Source organism: Nerophis lumbriciformis, linkage group LG21 (assembly GCF_033978685.3).
Source record: "Nerophis lumbriciformis linkage group LG21, RoL_Nlum_v2.1, whole genome shotgun sequence".
NCBI classification, from domain to species: domain Eukaryota; kingdom Metazoa; phylum Chordata; class Actinopteri; order Syngnathiformes; family Syngnathidae; genus Nerophis; species Nerophis lumbriciformis.
In genome coordinates this window covers 38,856,577-38,873,980 of record NC_084568.2, presented here as the reverse complement: position 1 = coordinate 38,873,980, position 17,404 = coordinate 38,856,577, and the positions used below count along the sequence as shown (strand labels likewise).

General features: G+C 40.7%; 1 protein-coding gene across 1 annotated transcript in view; it reads right to left on the bottom strand.

Annotated features, from left to right (window-relative positions):
* tent4a (terminal nucleotidyltransferase 4A) overlaps window positions 1–16,161 on the bottom strand; it is a 45,762-nt gene extending 29,601 nt beyond the window's left edge. The window contains exons 1-2 of the mRNA XM_072915628.1: window positions 15,449–16,161; window positions 3,342–3,465 (exon numbers count right to left, since the gene is read on the bottom strand). Coding sequence (XP_072771729.1) covers window positions 3,342–3,465; window positions 15,449–16,161 — 837 coding nt within the window. The remainder of the gene's footprint in view (window positions 1–3,341; window positions 3,466–15,448) is intronic.
* Window positions 16,162–17,404: the final 1,243 nt, after the last annotated feature.

Sequence of the window (17,404 nt, the reverse complement as noted above, 5' to 3'; positions counted from 1 at the left end):
TTCTTCTTCTTCTTCTGGCCCACCAGGTGAATTAAGTGCTTTTGGCGGAGTTACAATGCATAGTAGGCTACCGCTTCCTACTGCACCGGAGGTGTAACTACAAGCAACATTCACAGACAGTCCCATTGCTTTTATGAGCGGTCGAGCGAGTCAAAAGCCGAAAAATCCATTTGTGGCGGACGTAATTATTTCGTGGCGGGCCGCCACAAATAAATGAATGTGTGGGAAACACTGTAGTCTTGTGTCTGTGCCTTCCTGTCGAAAGCCCAAATACACAGGTGTCAAAGTCAAGGCCCGCCACTTCATTTAAGGTGGCCCGCAAAAGCCTGGAAACAATGTGCGTTCATAAAGTACTTTATCTTTTCTTACTAATTGTATTTTGACATACCAAAAATACATGTACTACATGCAATAGCTTATCTTTTAGACTTTAATGTTATCTAATATTGCAACAAAATATTAGATTTTAATACATCCCCAAACATTTTTTTGTTAAAATAAAAATAAATACCTGCTGGACTTATGGTTTCAGAGCAAGTTATCCATCATATTGTACACTGTAAAAACGACAATATATTTTTGGGGTAAATTCTGGCGACTCAGCTGCCAGTTTTTTGCCGTAAAAACAACTTTGGTACCGTAAAATCTGGCAGCTCTGTTGCATTCATTTTACTGTTGAAAAAAAAAAACTGTGGTACTGTTTTTCCCATTCCAAATGCTGTATTATGCTGCTGAAACCACTAGAAATTTTACGGTAAAATTCTGGCACCTGAGTTGCCAATGTTTTTATTTTTTACAGCGTACGTAAAAAAATATGATAATGAAATGATGTAATGTCATGAGGCGAATTCTTTTACAAATAAAGGGGCCCTATTATGCAAAACCAACTTGCTGTTGTGCATTTGAGATAGGGCTGGGCCGATAAAACGATATCAATATATATTGCGATAGACACATAATCGATATAAAATACAAAATGTGTTCTACAAAACATTCAATATACAGGTAAAAGCCAGTAAATTAGAATATTTTGAAAAACTTGATTTATTTCAGTAATTGCATTCAAAAGGTGTAACTTCTACATTATATTTATTCATTGCACACAGACTGATGCATTCAAATGTTTATTTCATTTAATTTTGATGATTTGAAGTGGCAACAAATGAAAATCCAAAATTCCGTGTGTCACAAAATTAGAATATTACTTAAGGCTAATACAAAAAAAGGGATTTTTAGAAATGTTGGCAAACTGAAAAGTATGAAAATGAAAAATATGAGCATGTACAATACTCAATACTTGGTTGGAGCTCCTTTTGCCTCAATTACTGCGTTAATGCGGCGTGGCATGGAGTCGATGAGTTTCTGGCACTGCTCAGGTGTTATGAGAGCCCAGGTTGCTCTGATAGTGGCCTTCAACTCTTCTGCGTTTTTGGGTCTGGCATTCTGCATCTTCCTTTTCACAATACCCCACAGATTTTCTATGGGACTAAGGTCAGGGGAGTTGGCGGGCCAATTTAGAACAGAAATACCATGGTCCGTAAACCAGGCACGGGTAGATTTTGCGCTGTGTGCAGGCGCCAAGTCCTGTTGGAACTTGAAATCTCCATCTCCATAGAGCAGGTCAGCAGCAGGAAGAATGAAGTGCTCTAAAACTTGCTGGTAGACGGCTGCGTTGACCCTGGATCTCAGGAAACAGAGTGGACCGACACCAGCAGATGACATGGCACCCCAAACCATCACTGATGGTGGAAACTTTACACTAGACTTCAGGCAACGTGGATCCTGTGCCTCTCCTGTCTTCCTCCAGACTCTGGGACCTCGATTTCCAAAGGAAATGCAAAATTTGCATGGTTGGGTGATGGTTTGGGGTGCCATGTCATCTGCTGGTGTCGGTCCACTCTGTTTCCTGAGATCCAGGGTCAACGCAGCCGTCTACCAGCAAGTTTTAGAGCACTTCATGCTTCCTGCTGCTGACCTGCTCTATGGAGATGGAGATTTCAAGTTCCAACAGGACTTGGCGCCTGCACACAGCGCAAAATCTACCCGTGCCTGGTTTACGGACCATGGTATTTCTGTTCTAAATTGGCCCGCCAACTCCCCTGACCTTAGCCCCATAGAAAATCTGTGGGGTATTGTGAAAAGGAAGATGCAAAATGCCAGACCCAAAAACGCAGAAGAGTTGAAGGCCACTATCAGAGCAACCTGGGCTCTCATAACACCTGAGCAGTGCCAGAAACCCATCGACTCCATGCCACGCCGCATTAACGCAGTAATTGAGGCAAAAGGAGCTCCAACCAAGTATTGAGTATTGTACATGCTCATATTTTTCATTTTCATACTTTTCAGTTGGCCAACATTTCTAAAAATCCCTTTTTTGTATTAGCCTTAAGTAATATTCTAATTTTGTGACACACGGAATTTTAGATTTTCATTTGTTGCCACTTCAAATCATCAAAATTAAATGAAATAAACATTTGAATGCATCAGTCTGTGTGCAATGAATAAATATAATGTACAAGTTACACCTTTTGAATGCAATTACTGAAATAAATCAAGTTTTTCAAAATATTCTAATTTACTGGCTTTTACCTGTATATGGCACAAAGCAAAAAGAAAACTTTGTATGCAGTGTTATTTCAAAAACATGTTGCGGCTCCCATTGGTTTCTATAATTTGCGAAACTGGTCAAAATGGCTCTTTGACTGGTAAAGGTTGCCGACCCCTGATATATGGCGTCGATTACATTGGACAAGTGCACAGTTGCAGTGCATTCGTAAAAAGTGGATTAAGTGCACAAAAGTGCTTTCAACAGTGGACAAACACAGCTCATTAGCATTAAAGCTACAGGCACACAAATGCGCTAACTTTTCAGTTGTCAAACGCACAACTAAATAAAAATGTTTTCTAGACCGGCTATAATCGATCATGGACAATTTGTGTATTATTTTAAATGTTATTTTAAAATCCTCCTTTCATTTCACTCCCCAAATGTATAGGCAGTGGTGATTTACAGTGGATAAGATTGAATTAAAAGGTCCACACACTGCGGAACAATGCACTTCCGGGTTCCACTTCAGAACGGGCCGACTCTGCCAAGTGGGGAGCGCTGCCAAACCAGGCAAACAATGACTAGAAAAGAAATAGCTGCGCATTTCAGGGCTGCGAGAAAGGGCTCTCCAAATGGGAGGCTGGAGTGGAGGTCCTTCCTTTTGCGTCTGGGAAATACGAGCGTGGTGATAATGGCACAAAAGGCAGATTGATGACGAGGGTACAAATCAGAGGGCGGATGAAGAGCTGCGCCTGACAACTCCAGCTTGGTCTTGAAAATGTACGGAACTTACATCTGCAGTGGGCCACAGCTCCTTGATGATCCTCTCTATTCGCTTGACCACCTCCTTCCTCATGGCGGCCTCCTCTGGCCGCGGAGACATGAAGTTGTAGAAGTCCATCACCTCCTCGTGGAGTCTGAGCGAGATGGGAACAGATAGTTATTACTTCATGTGCATTTTATGTAACTATCCTGCTCTACCACCATATTACATGACATCTGGCTCATTAAATATTTAGCCTTTCTTGAGGACAAAATGCCCTATGCTTGCCTTGTTCTTGGCTTTACGGACCATTCAAATCCCGGAAATGATACAAGTTTCTTCGGAGGTCATCAAAAAGGGTGGAAGAGTGCAGGATTTTACGAAAGACGATGAGAAAAGTGGCAAACACATCCGTCAAAGGGAGCAGAGTCAAAGAACGCACCAGTTTGTAGTGATCACTTCGTTAAAGGTTTGTTTGATATACTTTAACGTTTAGTATTTCCCATTTAAGAATTATCTTGATATTATTTCTTTTTTATCTTGTTTCGGAGATCGAAACGCATTTCTGCTACGAGTGTTTCGTAAACCACCAACTCGGCTAATCTAAATAAAAGAAAGCAAATGTGAGCAAAACCTAAAAGAGTTCAGTTTTTACCAAAGGCAGCACTGATAAACTAGGAAATTCAATTCCACTAGGAACTGTGTGTGAATGCCCATGCTGGAGCTGGACTGAAAAGCAGAAGGAATGTAGAGCATTGTAATAAAATGTTTGAATGAACAGCAGGAATGGTTGAATATTAAAGAATGCTTGTTTAAATGAGTGGAATGTATAAGGAAAGGTGGACACAGTTTAAAGGGGAACATTATCACCAGACCTATGTAAGCGTCAATATATACCTTGATGTTGCAGAAAAAAAGACCATATATTTTTTTAACCGATTTCCGAACTCTAAATGGGTGAATTTTGGCGAATTAAACGCCTTTCTAATATTCGCTCTCGCGACGTCACATCGGGAAGCAATCCGCCATTTTCTCCCTTTCGTCGGTGTGTTGTCGGAGGGTGTAACAACACGAACAGGGACGGATTCAAGTTGCACCAGTGGCCCAAAGATGATCAATGTTTATTTACCGTATTTTCCGCACTATTAGCCGCACCTAAAAACCACAAATTTACTCAAAAGCTGACAGTGCGGCTTATAACCCGGTGCGCTTTATATATGGATTAATATTAAGATTCATTTTCATAAAGTTTAGGTCTCGCAACTACGGTAAACAGCCGCCATCTTTTTTCCCCGTAGAAGCGGAAGCGCTTCTTCTTCTACGCAAGCAACCGCCAAGGTAAGCACCCGCCCCCATAGAAGAGGAAGCGCTTCTTCTTCTACTGTAAGCAACCACCCGCCCCCGTAGAAGAAGAAGAAGCGCGCGGATATTACGTTTCATTTCCTTTGTGTGTTTACATCTGTAAAGACCACAAAATGGCTCCTACTAAGCGACAGGTTTCCGGTTCATGAAAAGACGCAATCTCTCCATCTGCACACGGACTACTATTTCACAGCAACTGCCTAAAGACTTTCAAGAAAAGCTGGCTACTTTCCGTGCATATTGTAAAAACAAGATAGCTGAAAAAAAGATCCGGCCAGAGAACATTATCAACATGGACGAGGTTCCACTGACTTTTGATATTCCTGTGAACCGCACTGTGGATACAACGGGAGCACGTACGGTGAATATTCGCACCACAGGGAATGAGAAGTCATCCTTCACTGTGGTTCTAGCTTGCCATTTTAATGGCCAGAAACTTCCACCCATGGTGATATTCAAAAGGAAGACCTTGCCAAAAGAGACCTTTCCAGCCGGCGTCATCATAAAAGGTAACTCGAAGGGATGGATGGATGAAGAAAAGATGAGCGAGTGGTTAAGGGAAGTTTACGCGAAGAGGACCGGGTGGCTTTTTTCACACAGCTCCGTCCATGTTGATATACGACTCCATGCGCGCCCACATCACGCTGGTTTTTAATATATTATTAAAGTTTGACTGACCTATCTGACTGTTTTTTTGACATTCCCTTTAGCGCAGTTAGATGCGGCTTATAACACGGGGCGGCTTATAGGTGGACAAAGTTTTGAAATATGCCGTTCATTGAAGGCGCGGCTTATAACCCAGGGCGGCTTATGGTGCGGAAAATACGGTAAATAGCCCTAAATCACAAACAATAATGATACAAATAAATCGAATAGCTCAGGCAAGGCAAGTTAGTTAATTTTAGATCAAATTTTTTATGTGAAACCCCTCAAAATACTATACAAATCTATAACATTACAAAAAGGTGAATACAATCAATAAAAAAATGCAACCATCCTAAAAAGTGATCATTAATTAATCTAATTTGCTTTGTTATCTATAACACAGAGCTAAGATGTGGGTGTTATGTTCTGATAATTTACCATACATACATTGGGCTGCTTTTAGTATCTTTATTGTACAAAAAGTATCACAATGGCCCTTGTTTCTTTAAATATTTCAGTTTGGGTACCCCTGCTTTAGAAGTCTGGGCAGAAAGAAATGAGATTCTTGAAATGTAACCTCACGTAAAAACAATATCTATGTTTTTAGGCATGATGTCAGCCTCGCTGTAATAATAACATTTGATCTGCATGTACTGTTGCTGCCACGTGAGGTGAATCAGGGACAGTTCCAACATAACCACAAGCAAGTAGAAAGTAATCGTTTCCGACATCAGAATGTTTTGCGAACAGAATGAAGACAAACCATTTGACGGGTGGTTAGAAAAATCTTGAATTTGAAAGGAAGTGGGGCGTTTAAATGTAATGCATCTTACTGTGTGTATGTTTATGTGAGCAGGCTGTGGACGAGGCGTCGCATTCATTCATAGAACAGGAAGATTTCTTAGCAGTCAAAATGCAGAGGAACAGTGGGGCTCTGTTCAATCCTGTGGCCGCTCATTTTTCTAGGAATGCATGCTATGGTGTCAGTGTGAAATACAGAACAGGGGGACTGTCACAATCAATTACTAAAGCCCTGCGGGACTACGCGGTCATGGGCCTACGCCTCGGTGAAAACCCTCTGTCGTGCAGCCAGATAACCAACAACCATGGGAGAAGCATAGGTATTGCTGGAACACACACACCACGGACCATTCCATTGCACCTCAACACAAATGCACAGCTGGATTTTTGCAGATGTTTCTCTAAAGCAGAGCAGATCAAATCTTGTCATACACTACAATTCAATGGGCTGAGGGTGGAGCTGCAATCACTTTTGTCATCCCTGTCAAACACCTATTGCTTGGATAGAAAAGCACCAGGTGGGTGCAAGTACCTTAAAGGGGAACTGCACATTTTTGGGATTTTTGCCTATCAGTCACAATCCTTATGATGGACAAGAACATGCTTTTTTTTTGCATTCCAATTTAGGCTGCAAGATTATGGCCAAACTAATAATCCCGATTATTTCATTTGAGTTAAAACATATTTCATTGCACTTTTTTGGCTCTCATTTCAAAATTATTAACCATAAACAATTTTTTTTTTTAATGAAAATCCAATGTACCGTATTTTCCGCACTATAAGGCGCACCTAAAAACCACAAATTTTCTCAAAAGCTGACAGTGCGCCTTATGACCCGGTGCGCTTTATATATGGATAAATATTAAGATTCATTTTCATAAAGTTTCGGTCTCGCAACTTCGGTAAACAGCCGCCATCTTTTTTCCCGGTAGAACAGGAAGCGCTTCTTCTTCTACGCAAGCAACCGCCAAGGTAAGCACCCGCCCCCATAGAACAGGAAGCGCTTCTTCTTCTACTGTAAGCAACCACCCGCCCGCGTAGAAGAAGAAAAAGCGCGGATATTATCATTTCCTTTGTGTGTTTACATCTGTAAAGACCACAAAATGGCTCCAACAAAGCGACAGGGATCCGGTTCATGAAAAGACGCAATCTCTCCATCCGCACACGGATTACTATTTCACAGCAACTGATATTCCTGTGAACCGCACTGTGGATACAACGGGAGCACGTACGGTGAATATTCGCACCACAGGGAATGAGAAGTCATCCTTCACTGTGGTTCTAGCTTGCCATGCTAATGGCCAGAAACTTCCACCCATGGTGATATTCAAAAGGAAGACCTTGCCAAAAGAGACCTTTCCAGCCGGCGTCATCATAAAAGCTGACTCGAAGGGATGGATGAAGAAAAGATGAGCGAGTGGTTAAGGTAAGTTTAAGTTTACGCGAAGAGGCCGGGTGGCTTTTTTCACGCAGCTTCGTCCATGTTGATATACGACTCCATGCGTGCCCACATCACGCTGGTTTTAATATATTATTAAAGTTTGACTGACCTATTTGACTGTTTTTTTGACATTCCTTTAGCGCAGTTAGGTGCGGCTTACAACACGGGGCGGCTTATAGGTGGACAAAGTTTTGAAATATGCCGTTCATTGAAGGCGCGGCTTATAACCCAGGGCGCCTTATGGTGCGGAAAATACGGTACACCAGACAAATAGCTAACTAAAATAAATATGTCATTGTACTTTTTGTTTCATCTGACATCACATGGACAAAGATAAGTTCTGTGGTCAGATGAAACAAAAATGGAGCTGTTTTGCCACAATACCCAGCGATATGTTTGGAGGAGAAAAGGTGAGGCCTTTAATTCCACAAACACCAAGCCTACCGTCAAGCATGGTGGTGGTAGTATTATGCTCTGGGCCTGTTTTGCTGCCAATGGAACTGCTGCTTTAAATGGGACAATGAAAAAGGAGGATTAGCTCCAAATTGTTCAGGACAAGCTAAAATCATCAGCCCGGAGGTTGGGTTTTGGGCGCAGTTGGGTGTTCCAACAGGACAATGACCCCAAACACACCTCAAAAGTGGTAAAGGAATGGCTAAATCAGGCTAGAATGAAGGTTTTCGAATGGCCTTCCCAAAGTCCTGATTTAAAGGTGTGGACAATGCTGAAGAAACAAGTCCATGTCAGAAAAGCAACACATTTAGCTGAACTAGTGTCTTAATGAAATTAAACAATGGATGTCCGCTAACTTCTTGCAACTCAACGCCAAGAAAACGGAAATGCTGATTATCGGTCCTGCTAAACACCGACATTTATTTAATAATACCACCTTAACATTTGACAACCAAACAATTGCACAAGGCGAATCAGTAAAGAATCTGGGTATTATCTTCCACCCAACTCTCTCGTTTGAATCACACATTAAGAGTGTTACTAAAACGGCCTTCTTTCATCTCCGTAATATCGCTAAAATTCATTCTATTTTATCCACTAGCGACGCTGAGATCATTATTCATGCGTTCGTTACGTCTCGTCTCGACTACTGTAACGTATTATTTTCGGGTCTCCCTATGTCTAGCATTAAAAGATTACAATTGGTACAAAATGCGGCTGCTAGACTTTTGACAAGAACAAGAAAGTTTGATCATATTACGCCTATACTGTATATACACCTTTATATACATATATACATATAGATATATATACCTATACTGGCTCACCTGCACTGGCTTCCTGTGCACTTAAGATGTGACTTTAAGGTTTTACTACTTACGTATAAAATACTACACGGTCTAGCTCCGTCCTATCTTGTCGATTGTATTGTACCATATGTCCCGGCAAGAAATCTGCGTTCAAAGAACTCCGGCTTATTAGTGATTCCTAGAGCCCAAAAAAAGTCTGCGGGCTATAGAGCGTTTTCTATTGGGGCTCCAGTACTATGGAATGCCCTCCCGGTAACAATTAGAGATGCTACCTCAGTAGAAGCATTTAAGTCCCATCTTAAAACTCATTTGTATACTCTAGCCTTTAAATAGACCCCCCTTTTAGACCAGTTGATCTGCCGTTTCTTTTCCTTTCTTCTCTTCTCCCCTCTTCCTTGTGGAGGGGGGGGGGCACAGGTCCGGTGGCCATGGATGAAGTGCTGGCTGTCCAGAGTCGGGACCCGGGGTGGACCGCTCGCCTGTGCATTGGCTGGGAACATCTCTGCGCTGCTGACCCGTCGCTGCTCGGGATGGTGTCCTGCTGGCCCCACTATGGACTGGACTCTTACTATTATGTTGGATCCACTATGGACTGGACTCTCACAATATTATGTCAGACCCACTCAACATCCATTGCATTCGGTCTCCCCTAGAGGGGGCGGGGGGTTACCCACATATGCGGTCCTCTCCAAGGTTTCTCATAGTCATTCACATCGACGTCCCACTGGGGTGAATTTTTCCTTGCCCTTATGTGGGCTTTGTACCGAGGATGTCGTTGTGGCTTGTGCAGCCCTTTGAGACACTTGTGATTTAGGGCTATATAAATAAACATTGATTGATTGATTGATTATCAGAAAAATACATTTTTATATTTAAATATTTTTCAAACAGATTTTTGGTTTATGTGTCTGCAAACACCCAACTCCTCTGATATAATACGTACTCAAAAAACTTTCGTTTTCAAATTATTTCTGAGTTTGTGGATAAAAAAACATTGTGTTCCTGAAATAATCATAAAAGTTGTTGTATGTGTTGGTACACATTATTTTACAGTACCTTAGACGCAGAGATGACAGGAAAGACAAGAAAAAGACGCTTGTTTGCGACAAGCTTTTTTTTTTTTAAAACAATTTGCAAGGAGAAGATTTGAACATCCTATTAGTCCGCATCCCAGTGAAAGCAGGCATTGTACAGTAAGTGATTGTTTTATTATGTTTGTAGTTTCTCATGAAGTCTTCCATGATTAATAGTGTTGTTGTTGGTGAAGGAACATTTGATACATCTGAAATTAATCTTTAAAATAATCAAAATAGGTAAATGTTATTATGAATGTGCTTGTTACTACATTACATGTATACTTAGTGTGTATATAAAACATTGATGCAGGTGTTTGGATGTTTTTAGTGCTTTAGGGCGGGGAAAAAGCGACTCCAATATACGCCATTGTTAGCTGACTTTTATATACCTTTATTTACGATTTAAAATGAAAAAAAAAAAGAAAAATGTGTGCTTATCTCATATAAGAATTGTGAATGATAGACAAAATAAAAATGGAAAAGTGCAGTTCCCCTTCTAGTTCCTGCAATACATTTTGAAATTCCAAACACACTTTATATATTAAGACAGGATGAAATGTACTCAATTGTTTGTGCTTTTAGAAGCATGGCTAAAAACTGAAAACACACGGTTGGCTATTCGAAGACAGATTTCATCATTGCACGAGCATAGTTGGTCACAAATTGAGGGTGTTTTTTATAAATATAATTTTCACTTAAAATGTTTTTTAAAAATAATTATGTAATATGTTTTGTGCTAAATTAGTTAACTTCTTAGTCAATCTAGCAAGAAAATAATAGCTACACATTCAGTGAACACTAGCAAAACAATAAAAAAAACTAACTTAGTGCTAAAAATATAATACTTGGCAGTGAATTAGAAAATAAATACAAAAAAGTATTACTTATTATCAGAGGTGGGTAGTAACGCGCTACATTTACTCCGTTACATCTACTTGAGTAACTTTTGGGATAAATTGTACTTCTAAGAGTAGTTTTAATGCAACTTACTTTTACTTTTACTTGAGTATATTTATAGAGAAGAAACGCTACTTTTACTCCGCTACTTTTATCTACATTCAGCTCGCTACTTGCTACTAATTGTTATCGATCTGTTAATGCACGCTTTGTTTGTTTTTGTCTGTCAGACAGACCTTCAAAGTGCCTGCGTTACTGGTGACGTTTCACTCCGTTCCACCAATAAAATGCAGTCACTAGTGACGTTTGACTCCGTTCCACCAATCAGATGCAGTCACTGGTGACGTTGGACCAATCAAACAGAGCCAGGCGGTCACATGACCTGACTTAAACAAGTTGAAAAACTTATTGGGGTGTTACCATTTAGTGGTCAATTGTACGGAATATATACTGTACTGTGCAATCTACTAATACAAGTTTCAATCAATCAATCAAAAGTGTGAAGGAAAAAAGACACTTTTTTATTTCAAACGTACATCCCGTCACAAGCCTAAAGACTGACTGCACAGTTCCTGTCTTCACAATAAAAGTGCCGCTCCATCGCGCCTGCGCTTTCAAAATAAGAGTCTCCGAAAGCCAGCGCAAACAAGCTACGGAATTTGCCGCCAATGTATTTCTTGTAAAGTGTGTGAAAACGAATATGGAAGCTGGACAAATAAGATACCAAAAACCAACCACTTTCATGTGGTATTAGACAGAAAGGAGGAACTTTTTTTCTCCTGCATTTGAAAACGTGGACGTTATCATCACTACTGTCTGATTACAATCAATGCAAGTCATCAGAATCAGGTAATACACCAACTTATATTCTTGTCAACATGAAAGAAAGGAATCTATATGTGTTAAACATGCATGTATATTCATTAAAACACCTTTAACATGTAAACAAAAACGGCAAAATAAATAAATATAAATGATATACTGTATATATCAATGTATGTGTATATATGTGTATATATATATATATATATATATATATATATATATATATATATATATATATATATATATATATGATATGATATGTGTGTGTATGTTACTCATCAGTTACTCAGTACTTGAGTAGTTTTTTCACAACATACTTTTTACTTTTACTCAAGTAAATATTTGGGTGACTACTCATTACTTTTACTTGAGTAATAAATCTCTAAAGTAACAGTACTCTTACTTGAGTACAATTTCTGGCTACTCTACCCACCTCTGCTTATTATTTAGATAATTAACTGCAATGTGAAAATAACTTGGGCTAAGTTAGTTAACTCCTCGGTCAAGCCAGCAAGAAAGCAATAGCTGCACATCCGGCGAACACAAGCAAAACCATAAAAAAACAAACCTAACTTGGTGCTTCAAATATAACAACCACACCAGCCTCGTTGGTCACAAATAGAAGAACGTTATTTTATCAGCGTATGAATTTGAATAAAATCATCTTATTCGGAGTACGGACTGCATTTGGATAATTAACTGTAATGTAAGAATAACTTGTGGGCTAAATGAGTGTCTTAGTCAAGCCAATCAGGAAGCAGTAGCTGCACATCTGGTAAACACTAGCAAAACAAAACACATCTTGGTGCTTTAAAATAATACATGATAGTGAATTAGAAACAAAAATGTATAAAAGTGTTATTGAACTTTTGACGTTTTAAAAATGTTTTATATACTGTATATATATATATGTATCAGAGGTGGGACCAAGTCATTGTTTTGCAAGTCACAAGTAAGTCTCAAGTCTTTGCCCTCAAGTCCGAGTCAAGTCCCGAGTCAAAACAGGCAAGCCCCGAGTCAAGTCCAAAGTCAAGACTGGAAAGTCTCAAGTCAAGTCCTAAGTCCTGCATTTTGAGTTTCGAGTCCTTTCAAGTCCTTTTAACCACAGACTAATATATTAACACAGATTGTGTATGCTTTTCAAACGCTGTATTTATTTATTAAAACAAGTGCATTTTAAATTGCAGGAAAGAAAATTGTGCTGACATTGCACTTTATAATAGCACTATTAACCAGTCATTTTAAACATTAACTCATTCCTTTACAGAACAAACACATTGAAAAATAAAGTGCAAATGTACTTATTTGTACAAAAGTGTTAACATTGAAAAAACATGACATATACGTGAACATAACAAAAAAGTTTTACTTTTTATATGTCAGGGCCCTATGCTGCATTGCATTTGCAAAAGACCAAATTAGCCAAGAGTCTGTCAGTCATTTGTGCACGATGGGGGCGTAGTATGATGCCACCATGGCTGAAAACTCGCTCCACTGGAGCACTGGAGGCAGGCACTGCCAAGACTCTCATGGCCACTCGGAACAGTGAAGGAAGAGTCTTCATGTTCAATGCCCAGAACAAAAGGGGGGAGAGAGTTGTTTTGGGTTGGTGCACTACTTGTAAGTGTATCTTGTGTTTTTTATGTTGATTTAATTATCCAGTACCGGGATCAGAAAGCTAGCTAAAACGGTACACATATATATAATATAGTATACATTTTAACTGACCTTTATTTTACTATTTTTGTCTTTTTTTAGGTGGCTAAAATACGCGGTGCTGCTGACCGCCGTCTAACGTTACGTGTGATATATTGACTAACGTAACCCTGCTTAAAAAAAATCACTGAACAAAAAGTATGAATAAGGTAGTGAACTGCAACAGATTCCCGTGTTTGCAATAACGTTATAACGTTAGCAGTGAGTTTACAGCCTCACTGATTTAACTACACAGCAAATAAAAGTCACGTTACTTAGCCAATAAACGTTATCTTACATTCAAAACTTACCGTTCTTTGTGCAACTTCAAATGCCGGACGAAGTTGGAAGTTGTTGCCTCTCCATCAGTAATTTTCGAACCGCATGTGTTGCATACTGCAAACCGTTTTGTGTTGACCACCTCGTAATTTTTATACCCAAACAAAATTATTTTAGGTATCATTTTTTGTTCACTGGCGTGTGGTTTGGACATGTCTTCTTCGTTGGTTGTCCTGCAATTTGATTGGATGAATGCTGTGTGATGAAAACAAAGTAGATCTAATTTGATTGGCTGTTGTACTGAGACCACACCAGCTGACACACGCAACGCTGATAGACAAGTACACAATGAAAAATACGAAGCGCTCCCGAATAACTTTTTCATCTTTGGGTTTTGGGGAAAGTAGCAAGTCATGTCAAGTCATGTCAATTCAAAAGGCTCAAGTCCAAGTGAAGTCACAAGTCATTGATGTTAAAGTCTAAGTCGAGTTGCAAGTCTTTTTACATTTTGTCAAGTCGAGTCTAAAGTCATCAAATTCATGACTCGAGTCTGACTCGAGTCCAAGTCATGTGACTCGAGTCCACACCTCTGCAAGAAAGCAATAGCTGCACATCCGGCGAACACAAGCAAAACCATAAAAAAACAAACCTAACTTGGTGCTTCAAATATAACAACCACACCAGCCTCGTTGTTCACAAATAGAAGAACGTTATTTTATCAGCGTATGAATTTGAATAAAATCATCTTATTCGGAGTACGGACTGCATTTGGATAATTAACTGTAATGTAAGACGGTGGAAGAGGGGTTAGTGCATCTGCCTCACAATACGAAGTTCCTGAGTAGTCTTGGGTTCAATCCCGGGCTCGGGATCTTTCTGTGTGGAGTTTGCATGTTCTCCCCGTGACTGCGTGGGTTCCCTCCGGGTACTCCGGCTTCCTCCCACCTCCAAAGACATGCACCTGGGGATAAGTTGATTGGCAACACTAAATGGTCCCTAGTGTGTGGATGTGAGTGTGAATGTTGTCTGTCTATCTGTGTTGGCCCTGCGATGAGGTGGCGACTTGTCCAGGGTGTACCCTGCCTTCCGCCCGATTGTAGCTGAGATAGGCTCCAGCGCCCCCCGTGACCCCAAAGGGAATAAGCGGTAGAAATGGATGGATGGGGTAAGAATAACTTGTGGGCTAAATGAGTGTCTTAGTCAAGCCAATCAGGAAGCAGTAGCTGCACATCCGGTAAACACTAGCAAAACAAAACACATCTTGGTGCTTTAAAATAATACATGATAGTGAATAAAAAACAAAAATGTATAAAAGTATTATTGAACTTTCGACGTTTTAAAAATGTTTTATATACACACACATACAACGTATGCACGAGTTGGGTTATTATTCAACAGCTAGCGTTACACCAGCCTTGTTGGAAAAAAGTTATTTATTATATTGTATTATAATATACATATATCAAATAAAAACGCCGTATTCGGAGTTCCGAATGTTTTAGATATTTAAAAAATAACTTAGGGGCGAAGTTAGTTAGCTCCGTAGTCAAGCTAACTAGAAAGCGATAGCTGCACATCCGGTGAAACAAGCAAAAACAATTTTCAAAAGCAGAGGTTCAAATATAACGTTTAGAGGTGTATTGGACAACAACATTATTTGTAGAAGTACACCGGAAACTTTTTAAACAGTTAAAATAGTAAAAAATCGTTTTCAGAGAGTTCGCTGGTGCCTTTACGCAACTTACGTACGGATGCTACTCAGCTTTACGCTGAAAGTGAAAAGCCTGCGCTGTTAACGTACATTTTGTAACAGCTCAGTTACACAAACCCCCTTCAAGAAATGCACCAACTCACCCCAGGACCCCGGGGCTGTAATTCCTCGTCTTCCAGGGCGTCCAAGTGCTCGCGTAGTTGCCATTAGTGCAGTTGGAAAACGAGTAATTGGTTCCGTAAGTGCTGGCCTTGTTGTCACTTTTCCTCCGGCCAGGGTGATGGTGGTGGTGATGGTGGTGGTGGAGGTGGTGGTGGAGGTGAGCGTGGTTGCCAGACGCCACCGAAGGGGCGCCCTGCTGACGTTTGGCACACAACTGCTGCAAAGTGAAAATGCGCTGCATGTCCTGCAGGTTGTGATGGAGGTGCTGATAGCGGGTGTTGTCCATTTTCTCCCCCAAGCCGAAGAGCAAGCTGCCGCCGTTCTTATTGCCGGGTGCATATCCCAGTGAGCGGCCGGCGGGGGGACTATTGTCCGCCCCGGTGTCCTGGGAAGCACATTTGGGAGGAGGTACTCCTTTGGCCTCACCTGTGTCGCAGGTGTGCACGCTCCCGGTCATCCCGGGCGAGGAGGAGGAGGAGGAAGAGGAAGAGGAGGCGGACACGGCGACGTTCATGATGCCGCCGTGATGGCTGCCCGTCAGGCTCGCATTTTTCAGAAGGTAACTGACGCACTGGTTGTGGTTCTGCTGGGCGGAGAGAGTCCGAAGTCCCTGAGAGGTCTCCCAGACCTGCATCCATAAGGCGTTAGCAGGTCCTTTCTGCTCGGGCTGAATCCAAGCGACCCTCGGATCCATTCAACTTCTTTCCCCGCTACCCACTACTAGGTAGCCCAGCCACGCCAGCGGACCCGTGGTTATCCCCCGACACCAGAGAGACGTACGGAACGACGAATGGGCGGATGATTGAAGCGTTGAAAGGAGTCGGGACCATGGACTAAGTGGCCCTCTGGACGCCGCTACATTGGAGAGAAAACACTCGCCGATTTCAACCAGGATTCAATATGGCGGAGTCTCTTCAAATCTTTTTGCGCAGGCGCGCTGCGAGGGGATCCTGGAGACGACCACGCCCCTTTACCCGCCCACTCCCTCAATACTGCTCCCTCTGGCCGGCGGAGGAATTGCACCAAAATATGGACTTGATGGTTTACAAACGTCAAACTCGCAAATCAATAACATCATCCATCCATCCATTTTCTACCGCTTGTCCCTTTTGGGGTCGCGGAGGGTGCTGGAGCATTCGATCAAAAAAAACAACAACATTTTCTTAATAGGTACAACAAAGAGGAGGAAACAAAATATCTTAAGGATATATTGTATTCATATAAACTACATTTAATGAAATGAGTGAATTATCCATCCATCCATCCATTTTCTACCGCTTGTCCCTTTTGGGGTCGCGGGGGGTGCTGAAGCATTCGATGAAAAAATAAATACAAAAAATATTCTTAATAGGTACAACAAAGAGGAGGAAACATAATATCTTAAGGATATATTTTATTCATATAAACTACATTTAATGAAATGAGTGAATTATCCATCCATCCATCCATTTTCTACCGCTTGTCCCTTTTGAGGTCGCGGAGGGTGCTGGAGCATTCGATCAAAAAACAAACAAACATTTTCTTAATAGGTACAACAAAGAGGAGGAAACAAAATATCTAAAGGATATATTTTATTCATATAAACTACATTTAATTAAATGAGTGAATTATCCATCCATCCATCCATTTTCTACCGCTTGTCCCTTTTGGGGTCGCGGGGGCTGCTGAAGCATTCGATGAAAAAATAAATACAAAAAATATTTTTAATAGGTACAACAAAGAGGAGGAAACAAAATATCTTAAGGATATATTTTATTCATATAAACTACATTTAATGAAATGAGTGAATTATCCATCCATCCATCCATTTTCTACCGCTTGTCCCTTTTGGGGTCGCGGGGGCTGCTGAAGCATTCGATGAAAAAATAAATACAAAAAATATTCTTAATAGGTACAACAAAGAGGAGGAAACAAAATATCTTAAGGATATATTTAAT